This window comes from Carcharhinus amblyrhynchos, chromosome 11, assembly GCF_965287045.1.
Source record: "Carcharhinus amblyrhynchos chromosome 11, sCarAmb.v2.hapA, whole genome shotgun sequence".
NCBI lineage: Eukaryota > Metazoa > Chordata > Chondrichthyes > Carcharhiniformes > Carcharhinidae > Carcharhinus > Carcharhinus amblyrhynchos.
The window spans coordinates 47902965-47924228 of NC_137334.1; the positions used below are offsets into that span (position 1 = coordinate 47902965).

General features: G+C 43.2%; 1 protein-coding gene across 7 annotated transcripts in view; it reads left to right on the forward strand.

Annotated features, from left to right (window-relative positions):
- Window positions 1–21264, forward strand: part of myo3b (myosin IIIB) — a 542791-nt gene that overhangs the window by 23271 nt on the left and 498256 nt on the right. For 4 of the 7 annotated variants that reach the window (XM_080199029.1, XM_080199032.1, XM_080199033.1 and 1 more), the window contains exons 2-3: window positions 18626–18809; window positions 20773–20907. The exons of 1 other annotated variant lie outside the window; for it this stretch is intronic. In XM_080199029.1, coding sequence (XP_080055155.1) covers window positions 18663–18809; window positions 20773–20907 — 282 coding nt within the window. In that variant the 5' untranslated portion in view covers window positions 18626–18662. The remainder of the gene's footprint in view (window positions 1–18625; window positions 18810–20772; window positions 20908–21264) is intronic. 2 more of the 7 variants (XM_080199030.1, XM_080199031.1) reach the window with 1 other exon arrangement.

The following is a 21264-nucleotide window of genomic DNA, read 5'->3' on the forward strand; positions in this document are numbered from 1 at the left end:
TAGCCTTATCCTCATACATTTAAATGGCTATCCCTGGGAAAGTGGAAACTGTTTTGTTTCCCATTTGGAGAAAAAAAACAGAAGATTGTTTTGGTTTGCACATGCTGTGTGAACAAAGTTAAAAACAGGAATCTGACTGACAAAGATTGAATCCAACTGATACCATTCCAATGTATGCAGCAGATAATTCAACTCAATCTAATTTAACTCCTCAGGAGTTGTAGTGAATGTGCTCTATCCCTGAAATCTTTTTAATGGCTTTAGTGAAATTTTGAGAAAAAGTTGCGCATTTTAAGAAATGCTAATTGGCTAAGTCAAACATAATGATTTTAACATGAATGAAAATCAGGTAAATAATCAAGAATAACATTTTTATCTGACAACATATTGGCTGTCAAAGTATGCAAAACAATGACATTTTATCCACTTGTAATAGTAGGTGTAATTTTCCCAAAAGAAGACTTAAGGGCATGATCTTACAAAAAAAATTCAAAGTGCTGAATGAATGAGAAAATGGGAGTGAATAGTGCTGATTTCTTCAGTGAATCACAATTTTACAGCACTTAATGCAATGAAAGACCTTTGTACACTTTAACAATGGAGGTCTGCATATAAGTGCTGTGATGGATACACAGGCAGCCATGCCAGGAAGATGGCATGTAGACAAACAGCCCCAAGATTCATGGAAAGAGCTAGGCCTTCTGCCTTCTGTTAGATGCTTTGGAAGAGAGGAGATACATCCTGTGCCACCCCCCCTCTCCCATGACTACAGGATGAGTATCATGTACGTGTTTGCATGTCACCCGGGGAGTGTGCATGATAACTGGTCCTCTGTGCCAGTGCACGGGTGTTGACTATTGCCGCCACCATTCCAGTGCATGCACATTCAGGGAGTTGGATCCCTTTCCTGCTTATGAAGCACAGTGCCTGACGTTTTGGGGTCAGCAGGATGACGTGTGTGCAATCAGTAGCCCGCTGCGCATTCAGCATGCTGGTGATGGGATCAAAGCTTAAAACCCAGGCTTCCTCTTGGGCCTGGTCTGTGTTGAAATTGATATACTTGCCTCCCTGGGCAAACAGGGCATTCATCACCTTGCGGACTGAGGACTGGAAGATCCCACAGAGGTCCCTGCTAGCAGCCTGGAAGGATCCAGTTGTGTAAATGTTTAGGGCTGCTGTAACCTTCACTACCATCGGGAGAGGATGCCTGGCCCCTGGCGCGCGCCCCCCCCCCCCCCGCCCCCGATGCCAGGTCTGCAAGAACCTGACAGAGGTGCCGTACAGTCTCCTTGCTGAACTAGAGCCTGCAGTGGCACACACTGTGCATTAGCTGATTGAGGACATGTCCATCTGAACTGCCATGGTTTCCATCTACATAAGAACATAAGAAATAGGAGCAGGAGTAGGCCAACTAGCCTTTCGAGCCTGCCCCGCCATTCAATTAGATCATGGCTGATCTGTCGTGGCTCAGTTCCACATTCCCGCCCTCTCCCCATAACCCTTAATCCCCTTTCTTATCAAAAGCCCATCAACCCGCGTCTTAAAAATATTTAGCGAGGTAGCCTCCACCACTTCAACGGGCAGAGAATTCCAGAGATTCACCACCCTTTGAGTGAAGAAGTTCCTCCTCAACTCTGTTCTAAACCGCCCCCCCCTTTATCTTGAGGCTGTTCCCCCTAGTCCTGCTATCCTTTCTGAGCGGGAAGAGTCTCTCCACCTCTATCCTATCCATCCCATTCATCATCTTATACGTCTCAATGAGATCTCCCCTCATTCTTCTAAACTCTAACGAGTACAAGCCTAATTTATTCAGCCACTCCTCATAGCTCAACCCCTTCAACTCCGGCATCAGCCTAGTAAACCTCCTCTGCACTCCCTCCAAGGCCAAAATATCCTCGCGTAAGTACGGCGCCCAAAACTGCACACAGTACTCCAGCTGCGGCCTCACCAATGCCCTATACAGCTGCAGCAAGACCTCTCTACTTTTATATTCAATCCCCCTCGCTATGAAGGCCAGCATCCCATTCGCCTTCCTGACCACCTGCTGCACCTGCAAGCTGGGTTTTTGCGACTCATGCACAAGGACCCCGAGGTCCCTCTGCACCGTCGCCTGCTGCAGTTTTTCTCCACGTAAGTAATAATCCTTCCTACCATTATTCCTACCAAAGTGGACCACCTCGCACTTGCCAACATTAAATTCCATTTGCCATTTCCTGGCCCATTCGCCCAGCCTATCTAGATCCTTCTGTAGACTCTCCCCACCCTCCGCACAATTTGCCTTTCCCCCAATTTTGGTGTCATCAGCAAATTTCGACACCCTACACTCGGTTCCCTCCTCCAGATCATCTATATAGATTGTAAATAGCTGAGGCCCCAGCACCGACCCCTGGGGCACTCCACTAGTCACCATCCGCCAATCCGAATAGCACGCATTGACCCCCACTCTCTGCCTCCTATTTGACAACCAGTCCTCTATCCACGCTAACACCCTACCCCCAACTCCATGTCCCCTGACCTTCTGCAATAACCTCTTGTGAGGTACCTTGTCAAACGCCTTCTGAAAATCCAGAAAGACCACATCCACTGGCTCTCCTCTATCCACCGCCCTAGACACATCCTCATAGAACTCCAGTAAATTTGTCAGACACGACTTCCCTTTAAGGAAACCGTGCTGCGTCTGCTCTATCAAGCAGTTCCCCTCAAGATGCCTTGCTATTTCCTCCTTGATGACGGATTCTAACATTTTACCTACAACAGACGTTAAACTAACAGGCCTATAATTCCCCGCCTTTTGCCTGGCACCCTTCTTAAACAACGGCGTAACATTAGCCGTTTTCCAATCTTCCGGCACTTCCCCGGAATCCAGCGACGTCTGGAAAATAACCACCAAGGCATCCACTATCACCTCCGCCATTTCTTTCAGGACCCTCGGATGCATTCCATCCGGTCCTGGGGACTTGTCCACAATCAGCCCCTCCAGTCTGTTGAGCACCACCTCTCTAGTAACAGTAATGTCATCGAGACCCTCCAGTCCTACCACCTTTCCATCCCTAACATCCGGCAAATTATTCACGTCCTCCTCCGTGAAGACCGAAACAAAAAAGTTATTCAAGACCTCAGCCATATCCCCATCCCCTACCACTAAGTCCCCCTTCTCATCCTCTAAGGGACCAACGTTCACCCTAGCCAGCCTCTTCCTTTTTATATATTTATAAAAACTCTTGCTATCCTTTTTTATATTAAGCGTTAGCCCAGCTTCATAGTTTCTCCTACCCTTCTTTATCAACTTCTTTGTCAATCTTTGTTGACATTTAAACCTCTCCCAATCCTCTTCTCGCCCACTACTCTTAGCTACTCTAAACGCCTCCGCTTTTAATTTAACACTTTCCTTCACCTCCTTCGTTATCCATGGCTTATTACCTCTCCTCCTACTGTCCTTTTTGACCATCGGAATAAATTTCTGCTGAGCACCAAGAAAGATCTCCTTAAAGATCCTCCACTGCTCCTCAGCAGACCTACCTTCCAACGCGCTCCCCCAGTCTACATTCGCCAATTCTTCTCTCATCCTACCGTACTCCCCTCTGTTCAAACAAAGGACGCGTGTCCGGGAACCCACTTTCTCCTCCTCCATCTGCACCAGAAACTCCACCATACAATGATCACTCTCCCCAAGAGGATCCTTCACCGCAAGTTCCCTAATTCTACCCACCTCATTACATAGCACCAGATCCAAGATAGCTCGCTCCCTCGTCGGCTCCAACACACACTGTTCCAGGAAACGATCCCGGCAGCATTCCAAGAACAACTCCTCGAGCCCACCGCGTCCAACATGGGTCGACCTATCAATATGCAGATTGAAATCCCCCATAATTATGGCCGTCCCATTCCTGCACGCTGCACTTATTTGCGCGTTAACAGCCCGCCCCACCTCCAGATTATTATTCGGGGGCCTATAGATGACACCCACCAGCGTCTTCCTCCCTTTGCTGTTCCTAATCTCTACCCACAATGATTCCACGTTCTGCTCCTTGGCTCCAATATCATCCCTTGCTACCACCCTGATGCTGTCCTTAATCAGCAGAGCTACGCCCCCCCCCCCCCCCCTTTTTCCTCCCGCCTATCCTTTCTAAACACTTGATACCCCTGGACATTCAGCTCCCAGTCCCTGTCACCTTGCAGCCACGTCTCTGTAATGGCCACCAGATCATATCCATTTGTGTCGATCTGCGCCACCAACTCATCCACTTTATTCCGAATGCTTCGCGCATTCAGATAAAGTGCCTTCATCCCAGCCTTCACCTGGACCTTATTTGCTGGAACACCACCAACCATACTCATGCCCCTTACTCCCTTTATTATTGGGACATCCTCGGCCTCTACCCTTACCTGTACCATCTCCTTAACTTTAGACCCCGTAATGTCACCTACCCTCACACCCTCCCCCCCCTATTTAGTTTAAAGCCCTGTCTACCGTCCTCTTTACACGATTTGCCAGCACTCTGGTCCCAGCACGGTTCAGACCAACCCCATCCCGCCCGAACAGGTCCCACCTACCCCAATACTGGTGCCAATGCCCCATAAATTCAAACCCATTCCTCCCACACCAATCCCTGAGCCACCCATTCACTTCCTTAATCCTATCAACCCTACGCCCGTCTGCACTCGGTTCAGGCAGTAGCCTAGAGATGACCACCTTGTCGGTTCTACTTTTTAATTCCATTCCCAGCTTTTCATACTCCCTCCCCAGATCCTCAGTTTGCATTTTGCCTACGTCATCGGCACCCACATGAACCACAACGACTGGATTCTCACCCTCCCACTCCAGGTTCCTCTGCAGCCCAGATGTGACATCCCGGACCCGAGCACCAGGCAGACAACACACCCTTCTGTGCACTTTGTCATTGTGACAAAGGACAGTGTCAATACCCTTAACCCCACTATCCCCAATTACAACTACGTTCCTTTTCCCCTTCTCTTTGCATTTCTCTTTGCCTATGTCCTGCTGCATCACTGTACCGAGTGCAGTCTGCTTACCGACCTCACCTCCCTCGTCCTCGTCCAGACTGGAAGCAAGAACCTTAAACCTGTTATGCAGCTTGAGAGTCTGAGGCCTCCTCTCCCCACCCTCCTTTCTCCTCTCAGCAGCCCCCTCTTGTTCCTGACCCTTAGAGTTAGCCAGTCTGGATGTCTCTTGCACCCCATTGACAATGGCACCCTTTCTCCCCCTGATCAGCCTCAGTGTCTGTAGCTCAGAGGCCAGCTCATCTACCTTGAGCTGGAGCTCCTCCAGCAACCTGCACTTACTGCAGACATGGTCACTGGGGAGGACCCTGGGGTCCACCAGTTCCCACATCATACAGAAACCACACATCACATGCCCCTCCATTATTCACTGTAGTAATGTTGAAAATTTCCACATGAACTCCCTGCACTCTCGGCTGATGGGTGCCCAACACCTGCCCCTGGCCAGCAGCCCCTTGTCCTCCTGCTGCATCCACTGGCCTGGGCTGTCTCACCCCCTCCTCCTCCTCTGCAGCCACAAGAATGACTATCAGTCTGTGAGATTATCAATCCTGGGACCCAGGCTGTTTACAAGCAACCCATGAACCAGTGGATGTGTTTTTAGATTTTCAGAAGGCGTTTGATAAGGTGCCTCGTAAAAGGTTGCTACGGAAGGTTAGGGTGCACGGAGTTGGGGGTAAGGTGTTAGCGTGGATAGAGGATTGGTTGTCTGATAGGAAGCAGAGAGTTGGTATCAATGGGTGCTATTCAGATTGGCGGTTGGTGACTAGTGGAGTGCCGCAGGGATCGGCGCTGGGGCCTCAGCTATTTACCATTTATATAGATGATCTGGAGGAGGGGGCTGAGTGTAGGGTGACAAAATTTGCTGATGACACGAAGATGAGTGGTAAAGCAAATTACGTGGAGGGTGTGGAAAGTCTGCAGAGGGATCTGGATAGGCTAAGCGAGTGGGCGAGGACCTAGCAGATGGAGTATAATGTTAGCAAGTGTGAGGTTATCCACTTTGGCAGAAATAATAGTAGGAGGGATTACTATTTAAAGAATGAAAAGCTGCAGCATGCTATGGTGCAGAGGGACCTGGGGGTCCTTGTGCACGAGTTGCAAAAACCCAGTCTGCAGGTGCAGCAGGTGATCAAGAAGGTGAATGGAATGTTGGCCTTTTGTAGCGAGGGGGATAGAATATAAAAGTAGGGAGGTCTTGCTGCAACTGTACAGGGCACTAGTGAGGCCGCAGCTGGAGTACTGTGTGCAGTTTTGATCACCACACTTGCGGAAGGATATTTTGACCTTGGAGGGAGTGCAGAGGAGGTTCACTAGGCTGATAGCGCAGATGAGGGGGTTGGACTATGAAGAGAGACTAAATAGACTGGGTCTGTACTCGCTGGAGTTTAGAAGGATAAGGTGGGTTCTCATAGAGACGTATAAGATAATGAAAGGGATGGATAGGGTAGAGGTAGAGAGATTCTTCCCGCTTAGAAAGGATAGCAGGACTAGAGGGCACACCCTCAAGATAAGGGGGGGGGCAGTTTAGATCGGAGTTGAGGAGGAACTTCTTCATGCAAAGGGTGGTGAATCTCTGGAATTCTCTGCCCGTTGAAGTGGTGGAGGCTACCTCGGTAAATATATTTAAATCACGGGTAGATAGGTTTTTGACAGACAAGGGAATTAAGGGTTAAGGGGAGAAAGCGGGAAAGTGGAACAGATCCACTTCAGATCAGCCATGATCTTATTGAATGGCAGGTCAGGCTCGAAGGGCTAGATGGCCTACTCCTGCTCCTATTTCTTATGTTCTTATGTCCCCATGAGAGTGGGCACACCCATTGGGAACCCTTGAAGCGTCAGCATGGATACACCCCAGATGTCTGATGCAATGGCTTGCAGTTCAGACGGACAGTGGAGAAGCACCACAACATAGCTGTTGCTTGTTTCAGTTTGTGGGATGTCAGCAGACAGATGGGTAACCATGGCAATGTCAGTGAGGTTGGGGGATGTCGACCTCCACTGCAACCTCTTGGGAGTCATTCAGTGGGCAGGGGAATGTGCACAACACGAGCCTCAAGGCCTGACTTTTGGAACCCCAGATCAGCATAAGCCCGCTCCCTCTGCAAACCACTGTAGCCATGCAAGCCTCCCCACCCTGCCCACACCATGGCTGAGATCACCCTGCACTGGAGAGACTGGTGGTCAGTGGTATTCATCTCCTTGTTCACTTTTTTTTTAACCGCTGCACCTGAAAGTCACTGGTAAAGAGCAGCTGTAATTCTTGCCAGTGTGACCTCTGACTGATGTAGTGGTTAACAAAAATGAGGGGGATGATTAAGTGCCACACTGGCTAATGATATTGAAATGCATTCAATTAACATCTTGCCTAGTCTGGCTGCAAAACTGTTCATGCCTGGAAAAAGTGGCTGGTAAGATGGGAGTCAGCGTGAAAATGGGTGCGTTTCTGATGTTTGCGCACAAATCTTATCCCCACACCTTGTCAAACAACACATGGGACGGTGTGGTAAGATCACACCTTAAATATTAATTTGGGTGACCGGAGTGTGGTGACTAGGGGATTTTCACAGTAACTTCATTGTAGTGTTAATGTAAACCTATTTGTGATACTAACAAATAAACTTTAAAAAACCCTCACAAATATTGGGATGCCCCATCATTGAAGGCATGTTGTCCCTGTCCTGCCCCAACATAGATCACAAGCCCGATCTCTGCCTCCCACTCCAAATATAGCTCCCCCCCGTATTGGAGTATTCATCCCCCTTCGTGCCCAGACTCTTCAAGCCCCTCCTTTCAGGCTCCACCCCTTGGCCCTGCCCCTGACACCCTGGCAGCACTGGCACTGCCAAGTTTGTAGTGTTAGATTTACACTGCTTACATGCTGGATGCACTGTCAAGTTGGTACTGCCACGGCACCAGGGGGAATTGCCTGGTTGACACTGAGGTTTCAATGGCCTCAGAGCCCTTTGGCGTGGCCATCTTGCTTGGTCTCCATTTGTGGAGGCCAGTAGTGATTCATGCCAGGCTCCTGCTGCACCCAAGAGCCAGAGAATCCCTCCAGCAGGCAGAATCTAGCTTGAAATCAATTAAGCGTATTTAAATGAGTATTTAAATATATCAACTGGTTCCTGCCTTTGCTGGGAGAGGTGGGAGTTGGGGGAGGCTGGGAGAATTCCAAAAGGGGTTCCTGTTGGTGCTTAATGTACTAGGCCCCTCCTTTGCAGTTCTGACCGTGCGCAGCCCCAGCATGATCTGCACCTAAGTTGGAAAATCTCCCCAAGTAATTTAGTGTATCATTTTATCTGCAAATATTTCAGTCAAGCTCAACTTAAGATCACAAACGAATGGGATATTGCAGATCCCTAACCTTGCCTTAGCTTGTCTGTTGCTGAAATCCTCATCCGTGTCTTCTGTACTTGACTGTTCCAGTGCTTTCTAGATGTGCCTCTTGCCTTGCATCCTCTGTAAAATTGAGATCATCCAAACTCTGCTGCCCACATCTTAACTTGCACCAAGTCCTGTACCCCAGTCTTTAATTCTGATCCTTGCTTTCAGATTCTTTCATGGTATATATCTCTATAATCTCTTCCAGTGCTAAACCCTTTTGAGATCTGTGCTTCTGCATTCTGGCCTTTTGTATGCATCCCTCTTCTATCATTGGCGACCATGCCTTTTGTCTGGACCCTAAACTTCAAGCTCTAAACCTTTACGCTTCCCCTTCTCTCGCCACGAGACTTATCTCTTTGACCAAGTATTTGGCTACCTATTCTAATATATCCTTATGTGGCTTGATGTCAGTTTTGTTAGATAGTGCTCCTGTAAACTGCATTGTGCTAATGCAAGTTGTTACTGAAACCATGATGTGCAGAATGGATTTACTGTCACACAGGAGAAAATTCTTTGTAAGTGAGTGAGTTGACCTTGTTATGATTGACCAATCTATTTTTATTTCATCACATTTAAGATGCATAAAATTAGAGCACATATAAAATTGATTAAAAATGGAAGGATTTCCTCTAAATATACTTAGGTGGCTGTTAAATGTTCTTGTACATTTCCCTCTTCTAAAACAATTTACTATAGTGGTAGTAATTTTATGATTTGTACGCAATCTTTTCTGAATATTAAGTGTCGTTCCTCTCTAACAAAAATAAGTGACCTGTTTATTTTGTACATAATCTTCAACATCTTGCAACAAACAGATTTGAAAAGATAAGTGAATTTCATTTGCCGTTCAACTAGATGTTAAGTGTCTCTAGTTTTTGCCCCATACCATTAATTCATGTGACATTTATGACAACATTTTGATAGAAATAATCCACAAGAATAGTTGCAATTGGAAAACAAACATTTCAGTTATGTTTATCAATCTTGATGTTTTTGTCTGACGTTTTTCTCAGGAACTAAAATTTCAATATACATAATAGGAAATATCTTGATATATATAAAAAATGCAAAGAAATTACATATTTCACAATATGACCATATTTACCCATTGACTAAATTGTTTCTTTTGTTTTTAAATGTTTTCCATGGGAAAAAGAACTTCAGCGATTCAGCCTGCCTCAAAGCTAGTTTTCAACTGGATGATTTTGCTGAGTCAATTAGATGTTTCAATCACTTTGTGCATTCTGAGCTAGTTTCCCAGCATGCAGTCTGTTTATTAGCATTAGCTGATATCTCCATAGCCTACAAAAATTCAAGAACTATTTATTTTTTTAACAGAAGACTTTCAAACAAAATTGAAGTTGAATTCTTGAAGGTTTATTTCTGGCAAGCTGCGATATTTATTTAATTTAATTAACAATTGCCGATTTCCGTTCTGAATTCTGCACAGACAGCCTCTGCAAAACAACATTTCTGTTTGTAGTTACTTAGATTAGAAATTGCTAAGAATATGTATATATGTCTTCCTTGGTCACTTGACTTTTCAAGCTGAATTTCCCTGGCCCATTGAGATATGCTGAGAGGCAGGAGCATGAGCAATATGAAGGGAGAAGGTGCGGGGAAGGCACCCAATATCATCTTGTTACCATGGCATATTGCAGTGGGAAGCTTCACAGCATGGTAAACTCTGGCAATCTCCTAGTGAGCCCACTGAAGGGCCCTCCTTGTTGGGTATTTCACAAACTGTAAAGGAGCCACCTGGAAACAGTGACTTCCCCTTGCCCAGAGTGCCTCTGTTGTAACAACACACCTGCCTCCATTGTTCACCAAGGCCTGCTGGTCTTTCCCAGCATCCTGAACATAATTGCATGCTTCCTAGTCTCCCGGGTAATGCAGTCTCAGAACTGATCACTGCTCTGTGGCACTGGTAAGGCTGCTTGTCTGTCAGGTCCCTGGATCAGGTGCTTTTGGGGATGTCTGTTAATTGGCTGATGCTGGCAGACTGCTGCCCAAGGGTCCCATTGTCCACTGATGTGGGCCCAGAACTCACTTTCTGTCCTGGTGGTGGGACTTCAGTATTCACCAGAAAATCCATTTCAGCTGAAAAGTCACTTTTAGTTTGAATCATAGCATTTTTATGAGTTAAAGATTTAGTTTCTAATTTAAAAATTTAAATCGCCTCCTAACCTATTGGCATGTGGGAAGTGCATAATCATTGTAAGCCCGAGTTGTATTTTCTGTTCTATTGATGTAGGTAGATGCTTTCACACCAGGAGGTCTTACAAGTAGTTGAATATTTTATTTAAATTAGTCACTCACTTCTTGCTGTTTTCAATATTTGTGTTCACTGATGCATTACTCACAATGAGCTGAACTCCCCTAGCAATGTCTAACGCTAAGTGGCAGGAAGAACGCCTCAAAATCACTAATTAATGGATAATTATAGGTTAGTTGTTGGGTTGTATTTTGAGGTTGCTGGATAATTTCTGTTTCTTGGTGTGTTTTATCTTTCATGAGAGTTCACTGTGTCAAAGCTAGCAAGATTTTTGCCGCTCCTTCGTCAGTACTCACCTGACGAAGGAACAGCAAGTGCTACAAAAGCTAATGGCGTTTGCTACCAAATAAACCTGTTGGACTTTAACCTGGTGTTGTAAGACTTCTTACTATGTTTATCCCAGTCCAATGCCGGCATCTCCACATCAGTGATGGTTTGACAGCAATCATGGCTGAACTGGAGGGCTATTGTTGGTGATGGAGGACAGGGGAATATAACAAGTAAGGCAGCACAGATCAGAATGTAGAGTGGGATGGGGGATGGATTTCTCTTGTGCTAACTTACTCAAGTGATGCCTTGCACCAGGGAAACTGTCACAGATCCGTCTGCTGCTGTTGCAACTCGAGCCTCATACTAAGGCTTCAACAGCACTGCCTCTGGCTGTCAAGGTTACCATGATCCTTAATGTTTACGCCATGGGTTCCTTCCAGCCTGCACCAGGTGACGTTAGTGACATCTTAAGAACTAGGAGCAGGAGTAAGCCATCTAGCTCCTTGAGTCTGCTCTGCTATTCAATGAGGTCATGGCTAATCTATTTGTGGACTCGGCTCTACTTGCCCACCTCTTCACCGTAACCCTTAATTGCCTTACTATTCAAATATCTATCTATCTTAGCCTTAAAAACATTCAACAAGGTAGCCTCAATTGCTTCACTGTGCAGGGAATTCCACACATCCACAACCCTTTGGGTGAAGAAGGCCCTCCTCAACTCAGGCCTACTTCTGTTTCCCCCTTATTTTGAGGCTCTGCCCCCTTGTTCTAGTTTCACCTACCAGTGGAAACAATCTCACTGTTTCTATCTTATCTAAACCCTTCATAATTTTGTATGTTTCTATAAGATCCCCCCTTCATTCTTCTAAATTCCAATGAGTATAGTCCCAGTCTACTCAGTCTTTTTTCATAAGCCAACCCTCTCAATCCTGGAATCAACCTAGTGAATCTCCTCTGCACCCCCTCCAGTGCCAGTACATCCTTTCTCAAGTAAGGAAACCAAAACTGGGCACAGTACTCCAGATGTGGTCTCACCAGCACCTTAACCAGCTGCAACATAACCTCCCTGTTTTTAAACTCCATCCCTCTATAATGAAGGACAAAATTCTATTTGCTTTCTTAATTAGCTGCTGCACTTGCAAACCAACTTTTGTGCGATTCATGCACAAGGACACACAGGTCCCTGTGCACAGCAGCATGCTGCAATTTTTTACCATTTAAATACTAGTCCATTTTGCTGTTATTGGTGAATAGTATGCCAATGTATCAAGCGAGATTGAGGAGACTCACTGTGCCAGCTCCTTTCCTATGGCCAGAACATAGTATGTCTTCAGTTATCTGGCACATTACACAGACATTGCCATGTATGCTCCCCATCACCAGCCTGGCATCTTTATCAATTATAACGAATTCCATTCCCTCTATGTACTGCTGGTTTATGGCCATAGGAAGTTCATCATGCAGGTTAGTGTCTGCTATTCAGGTGGCAGTCTTGACAGAATCATCTAGCAACAGTCCTTTGCTGCCTTTATTCTAATCAGCATCTTCCTGGCAAATTACTGAGTGCTAAGGATTATCTCCACTGGAAATAATTTGATTCCTTGCAGAAATCCATATACAAAGCCACACTGCCATCAGAGATATAATCATGCAATCAGAATGCTTAAGAAATGCTTCTCCTTCCTGAACTGTTCCAGAGAAATTCAGCCGTACATCCCAGATTTGCATGTCTACTGTATTCTCCACTACTTTGCCATTGTTGGCGATGAGCCTTCACCATCACCACTTTGACGCTTGTTGGAGGACGAGCGATAGTGATCATCAGTGCTACAGGCAGCTAGAGTTGTTAGAGACCAGCGCATTAAGAACAGCTTAACCACAATCAGCCATCTCATCCCAATATTCCTTTAATCCTCCCACTGCTCATGCAGCCATCATTTGATTGTTCTCAATTTATGGGCCTTACTTTGTTAGAAAAGTAACCACCAACAGCAAATCCTGAAGAAAAACAAATTTAACAAATATTTTCACAGGCCCTTAGTGCCTGTCTGCTTGTCCCCCTATCCTAGTATAAAATATTTATTCAGTGAGTACAGCTTGTAAGGTGGAACGCTGCTGGCCTTCCATTGGAGGAACTTCAAATGGCTAAGATGGGTCACCTTGAACAAGTTTGCTGAGAAGGTCCATCTGCTGATTGCAGCGTTTCAGCTTGGGCTGGAGTCATTTGGGCCAGAATTAAAGGAAAATGAAAAGATATGCATTGAAATCATGTCTGGTGTAAACCTTGGTTTGGAATTTGAAATGCCTCAGTGCGCCTTCATTACAAATTAGGAGTAATGCAAGGTGTCAATAGTTTGACTCATTGGGTTATAAGAAATAGGTGTCTCAACATACAAGAGTCAAGTTTTATTAATGTCACACTAATCTCCTGCTTTAATGAGACAAAGCAGTTGAAATTTGTTTGTTTCACACAAGATAATATTAACTCTTACAACAGTAAATGAATGTGGCCCTGAACAAAGAGTTTAGTCATAATTCAGACCAGAGATGCTTGCATTTTGTTAAGATGTTGCTGGTGCAAACGTCTTTTTATCCAGATGCTGCTGGCAGCCAAATCCATTGATCCTTAAAAGTAAAATCCTTAAAGCAAGTACCTTGTTAATTTGTTTATTTTATCTTTAAACAAAATCAGATCATCTGTATTAATATTTTGATACTTCTGTGCTTTCATCTTATAGAAGCAAACAACACTGCTGTCGAAAACTAGTTTTGCATTTGTAACTTCATGAAAGTCAGTACAGAGGTGAAGCTGACTCTTCATGTGATAATTATTTTCAACTTATTTGCTTTATCAGTGCAGTTAAATTAGGGACATATCCATTACTAGAAGATGAGGAATATCATTTTAATTACTAAAAGCACCATTTATTATTTGATTTATTGTATTCATTTTATTGCATTACTTCATATGAAAGGAGGCTATGATGTTGCATTAAATTTCTGAATCAATGCTTTTGTTAAATTGCTTGAAGTACTGAATAGGCTTGTTTGTAGCACTTGAATCAGAAATGTTTGTCTTGCTGTAGTCATTTAAGTGTGACAAACTTATCTAGTTATTTAGTTAGATGATAAATGATTCATTATGTATTTTTATTGAACACAAATTAAACATTTGAAATTTCAAATCCAATGTAGTTTTAATTTTCCAATGATATAAGATTATTTGAATGCTGTTCTCGTAAATCCTAGCATTTTTGAAATTGTCATGGATAAATTTGATCATTTCTAGACTAACACAGAAAAGTGACCATGAAACTTGGATTGTTGTAAAAGCCTGACTACATCACAAATATCCATAAGGGAAGGGGTAAGGTTAGCTACCCTACTCAGCCCATTCTGCACTAAATCAATGACACTGCATGCTGGAATAGCCCACATTCCAAGAGCAAATAATAAATTAAAATTGAAATGAGCAAGAGTGTTACTCAAATTTTATCCATAGTTTTTACTTTTATTTAAAATTTCCTGGTTTTAAACTCAGTTATAAAACTGGTCAATTAAATTTCCGTTTAGCTTCCTTTACAAATAGCAATCTAAGATGCACCAATTTGTATTTATTAACTCCTAATGCTTATAGCATTAATATGCCTAATTGAGTCAATTTCAGACTTCTCTCTATTACTGCACTTTTGGAGTCAGAATTTGTAGTGGTTGAGGAGCATGGTGAGCTGACCAGAGATACTGCTCAAGTCTTGTGGTTGCTACACATCAGATTGAAAATGAATTCTGCAAAATTCTATGTGAAATTTAGAAAGGATTTTAGATCAGTGTTTTGAGGAATTGGCACGTTACACAACTGCAATGTGAGATTAGCCATTGATGAGAATGTGAAGCGTGTAGCACAGCCTATAAGCAGAACACATTTTGCACTGAGAGAGAAAGTTGGAGCAAAGATCAGGAAACTGGTTGACCAAGATATCATTAGAGCCAGTTGAAGGACTAACACCATGGATGAATCCTGTTGTAGTTGTGCCTAAACCAGATGGTGACTTCAGATTGTGTTGCTTTGTGACAGGTGAATGAAGGAGTAGTGAGAACACATTGTCCAATTCTCACTGTGGATTAAGTCTTTCAAAATATGTCAAGAAGCAAGGTATTTTCTAGATTGAAGTGGGGATACGACCGATTCAAGGAAGGTGACAACTTTAATCACTCATTGTGGACTTTCCCTATACAGGAGATTGCTATTTGGCATAAAAGTGGCACCAGAGATTTACCAATATGAAATGCATTAGGTGATGCAAAGGATTCCAGGAACAGCTGAAATCTCAGGTTTATTATTACTCATTGAACTAAGCACGAAGCTGACATTAGTATTGACCAGATTGTGGTCAGCAGGACTTGCAGTAGACAAATGCTTGCTGGGTGTGATAGAGCTAACGTTCGTGGACATAAACTTGAGTGGCAGAATCAATTCAGCCAAAGGCAAGATAGAAGCAATTGCAGAGGCATGCGAACTATAAAATGGCAGCAAAGTGAAAATTTTTGTACATTATCAGAAAATTGTGTAGTGTATTGCAAGGGTGATATCTTCAGGAACTGAGATGGTATTTGTCTTGATAATGCTCCTAGTGCCCTGCCACTTGCCCATCCAGTGAGTGTTGAGTCAAGAGAAGCAGGGACTGCTGTGTGCTATCAACATTCTGGAACACTGGTTAGTTTTTTTGCATCTTGTAAATAATGCACACTGGCTCCACTGTGCATTGGTGATGTAGGAAATGAATGTTTAAGATAAGGAATTGGGTACCAATTGTGCACACAGCTTTGTCCTGAATCGTGTCAAGCTTCTTGTGTTGTTTGAGTTGCACTCATCCAGGCAAGTGGAGTGTATTCCATCACACTCCTAGAAAATTCCTCTTCTCCTTCTTCGTCTAAGGTGGTCCCGCAGGATAACTTGCCTCTACTCTGGTTCAGAAGGTTCTGCAAAGGCTTATAAGATGTGGGGAAAGTGGTGATTGAAGGGTCAGGTGTATGAATTGTTTGGAGGTTTTTGTGCCCTCTCTGACTCCTCAAATTCACTTTTTTGTATAATAGTCCCTTGATGAGTTGGTGTCTTCTTGAATTAATTATTTGTGTTTTGGTTGGTTAGGTTAAGACTTCCCTTGAGATGGCAGGGATGATTAAGCTCTTCATGCTCTGAGAACATCCCTGAAGTACTTGTGTTGCCCATTGGGAGTTGCCTACTGCAATCAAGTTCCGAGAGGAGCAATTGCATTGGGAGTTTGGTATCAGATGTACAGAATCTTCCTACCCAGAAAAGTTTGTTTTGAGTGATTAGCACCTCAATGCTGGAAATGTTGTCTGGGTGATGCTCTTGGAGCACCTTGCTTGACATTGGATTCAGCGGATCTTGGGAAGGCATTGCTGGCAGTACTTCTGCAGTGTTTTGAGGTGCCTCCTGTACGTTGTCCAAGTCTTTGAAGCAAATAGGATCACTGCCTCCAAATAAACCATTATCTTAGTCTCAGGTTTGAGATCCTGGTCCTCACATAGCCTTTGGCCTACTGATGAAATGAATGAGCTGACACATTTGAGGTGATGATGAATTTTGTTGCCTATGTTTGCCTTCATTCGCAAGAAATTTCCAAATTTAGAAAATGGACCTTAAATTTCTGCATGTTTAGTCACAAGTCCATTGTTGCATTCCCTTTGGAGAAGGGAGATAACAGTAACGTGGAGTTCAGTTTCTGAGTGAGCCAGCACACAAGTTTCATCCACATACTGGAGCTCAGTGACTGAGTGGAGTAATTTTGGTTTTGGATTGAAAGTAGCATATGTTGAACAGTTTCCCATCTGCACACTGTAATCCCCAACTATCAGAGAGGCAGAAACATAGAGAAAAGAACCTCGGGCCAGATGAAGAAAATAACAATGGAAAATCCCTCTTCTATCCAAAAAGACAATTAGGATGAGAGGGTTGTCTTCAGATGAGATGCTGAGTAAATCAGGCATGTACTCTTTGGAATTTAGGAGAAATGACAAGTTACCCCTGTAAAGCATACAAGAATCTGAAGGAGCTTGATAGGAATTGAGAAGTTTTTTTTCTCCTGAGGGATTGATAATTTAGGATTGGGATGAGGAGAGGTTTCTTCACTCACAGGGTTGTTGGAATTTTCTACCCCCAAGAGCTGTGGAAGCTTAGTCATTGAGTATGTTTGAAACAAATATTGACAGATTTCTGAATACCAATAACATAAAAGGGTATGGAGATAGTGTGAGGAAAAGGCATTGCAGTGGATGATCAGCCATGATCATATTAAATAGTGCAGCAGACACAAATGGCTTAGTCCTACTCCTATCTTCCTACATAGCAAATTTCTCCTGATTCCAATTTCAGTCCAGTGGTGCAATAACAAAGCCCTGGTACAATTCTTCAGGTAGAGGTTTCAAGGCCAATCTGAATCTCTGTTAACTGGTCTTTATTAGATAGTGTTTTTCTCTGATGTAGGTGTTTCTGATGTGTCTATTCAGAATATACCATATCAAATCACCATATGAATAACTAATATCTATCCTGTGACCAGAGTATCTCTTTCCATTGTCCTCATAAATAGTGCCATTGTCTGGCGTCCGCATCACGTTTTGATTAGAGCATTTTGCATCCATTCTCTGGATTTCAAGTTTGGAGCAAAAGTTTACAGCAGTATTGTCAAGCCATCCATTTTATGTAGTTGGAGAAATACAGTTATGATCACAGGAAGGATCATTCTCATTTTAATGACTTTGTCAAGACAAGGTCACCACATCTCTCCAGTCCATTTGATTTTACAAGAAAATGTTCATTTTGGATTTATACTCAAATTCATTTTTAGAATTCATGGGTGTGACATTCTTATGTACTCTATTGAATCCAACACCTTTTGTTTCAGACCTTGAAAATGTGCAATACATTGCTTCTGAATGTGAAATATTCATGATGTTGACTTTCGTGGAACTTCAAGAATTGTTCATTTTAATTATGAATTATAGGATATTGCACCATGAGGGCAGAATTTTACAGCAGGTAACCCATTGGTGGGTTTGCAAAAAAATACCCAAAGTGGCTTACCTGCTGCCTGTCCCCAACCTTTCTATAATCTTATGAGGGGTAGGCGTAAGGCTTAGGGTTGATTAAAGGCCACTTAAGGACTACTTCAACATCAATTTTGAGGCTAGGGAGAGGAGTTGTAGGCTGGGGAAAATCTGCTTAGGTTTCAGGAAGAGAAGGTTAGAGAAGGGTTCCCCCCCCCCCCCCACCCAAAAAAAAATCTCTGCCTTATGATCCTCACACTTGGCTGCATTCTGGCAACCACTCCCAGTGGTGCCATAATTCAATTGTTTGGCAGCCCTTTGAAGTGGGAGGTTCGACCAAGTTAGGAAGTCTTATCTCAGCCAATTAATGCTCTTTGCTGTGTCAGTTGGCTGATGAGATGCTATGGGGAAGCAGACATCAGTGGAGATGTATTTCCTGCTGACTTCCCAGGTGCTGCCCATAATATTCTACCCTTAGTCACATTTACTTTGTTCCTAACAATCATCTGTTTCTCAACCTTAATTACAGAAAAATATATAAATAGGTCACATCAACTTTAATTCATATCCAAGATGTTAACTCCAGGTTTTATTTTCCAGGAAATTGTTTTATGGCTTCTTCTTGCAGAATACCAACATGATTGGCCTTGAGACATTGGAAGATCCCACAGATATCTGGGAAATAATGGAGACAATTGGAAAAGGAACCTATGGAAAAGTCTACAAAGTTTGTAACAAGAAAGATGGTAGCCAAGCTGCTGTCAAAGTGCTGGATCCTATCAGTGTTAGTACTTAGAATTTTCTTTTAATTCTGTTCATAAGTTGAATATCCTTTCTGCTATTGTGAGATACCCTTTTGAATTGTAAATATTCCATCCTCATCCTAGACCTGTTTGCAGCCTTTGACACAATTGACCATACCTTCTTCCTCTAATGCCTCTCCATTGTCATGTAGCTGGGTGGGACTATACCACGTGGTTCCATTCTTATTTATCTAAATGTCGCTAGAGAATTATTTGCAATGGCTTCTGTGTTATTACCTCTGGAGTTCCCCAAGAATCTATCCCTTGTCTCTTTATTTCTCTATATGCTGCCCATGATGACATCATCCAAAAACACAGTTTTCACATGAACACTAAAGACACCTTCATTTCTCTGTACTCCTCCACTGTTACTAAATTATCAGATTGCTTTTATTTGACACCCAATACTGAATGAGCAGAAATTTACTGTAATTAAGTGTTGGGAGGATCAAAGCCATTGTTTTCACTTCTTGCTCCGATTCCTAGCTACTGACTCATTCCCTGTCCCTGGCAGCAGTCTGACAATGAGCCAGTCTGCACACATTTGGTGTCACCTTTGATTCTGAGATGAGCTACCATTCTCATGTTTGCTTCGTCACTACACTTCCTATTTCGACCACTGTACGATCACTTGCATTTGCCCCTGTCTTGGCTCATCTGCTGTTGAAACCCTGATTCATGCCTTCATTACTTCTAGACTTGACTATTCCAACACACTTCTGGTTGGTCTCTCACATTCGATCTACCATAAACTTGAAGTCATTCAAAACTCTACTACCCATTTCTTAACTCTCCTTCCCCGTCACCCCTGCTGACCTACATTAATTAATACCTGGTCAAGCAACACCTTTATTTTAAAGTCTTCATGCATGTTTTCAAATCTCTTCATGGCCAAGTCCCTCCTTGTCTCTGCAATCGCCTCCAATCCCATTAACCATTCCTAACATGAATCCGTAAGAACATAAGAAATAGGAGCAGGAGTAGGCCATCTAGCCCTTTGAGCCTGCCCTGCCATTCAACAAGATCATGGCTGATCTGAAGTGGATCAGTTCCACCTTCCCGCTTTCTCCCTATAACCCTTAATTCCCTTATCTATCAGAAACCTATCTACCCGTGACTTAAATATATTCAGCAAGGTAGCCTCCACCACTTCAATGGGCAGAGAATTCCAGAGACTCACTACCCTTTGAGTGAAGAAGTTCCTCCTCAACTCCGATCTAAACTGCCCCCGCCCCCCCCTTATTTTGAGGCTGTGCCCTCTAGTTCTGCTATCCTTTCTAAGCGGGAAGAATCTCTCTACCTCTACCCCATCTATCCCCTTCGTTATCTTATATTTCTCTACAAGATCCCCCCTCAGCCTTCTAAACTCCAACAAGTACAGACCCAACAGAGTACGAGTCCAGCCCATTATGTTTCTCCTGAATGTGACATCATATCAATTGCATACCAATATTATAAGAAAACATCTACTTATTACAGATGGGAGCTTCCTCCTTTCATGTGAACTGAAAGTAGGCATCGGTGCACAATATGCAAGCATGTTTAGCATGACTAGTTTCTATCTTGTTTTCAAATTGTTAGCACCCACCTTGTACACAAAAATCACCTTTCATTATTTATTAGCAGATGGTCTTCTGTAAAAGAGGAAAAGTAAATATTGGGCAAGATTCTCTGGCCGTTCACACCAGCGGGATTCTCCTGTCCTGCTGCAGTAAATGGAGATCTGGCTAAGTGTCAAATTCTCTGTTCTCTGACAGTGATGGTGGGACGTGAACAGCCGGAGAAATCTGGCCATTATCTCTTCCTTGTCAGAGAAAGTTTAAAGAAGTAGTCAATCCCAAGACTGAACATATGCTGCTGTTACAATCACTACAAATTCTTTCTTGCTGTAGGAATTTTATCCAGAGTGTTTATTGTCCTCGTTTGTTTCTACGATTTCCTTAGGTTGTTGATGAAGAAATTGAAGCAGAATATAGCATCTTGCAGTCATTATCAAATCATCCAAATGTTGTTAAATTCTATGGAATGTTCTATAAAGCAGACTTGAAAGCTGGTGGTCACCTCTGGTTAGTTCTAGAGGTAAGGATCTCATTGTTTTAGAATTGTTTTCATATATGACCGTTTAAAAAATAAAAGAAACCAAAGAAATTTGTAACAATATGTAAGATTAAAAATTGCTGTTAGTGATATTGGCCTAATTATATTTAATGAGTTACAATTCTGGATATTTGAACATTTCTCCACTAATGTTAGCAACGGGCCATGTGTTTGCATAAAGGAATGGTACATATTGCAAAGACCTAAAATATTGTATTTTACTCTGCCAGCAATATTATGATCGACAGTCCATACAATGTTTTTGACTAATAAATACAAAAATTGTACAAGCTAAACAATATAACAAAGAACATAACATTATATCCCACACAGGATATT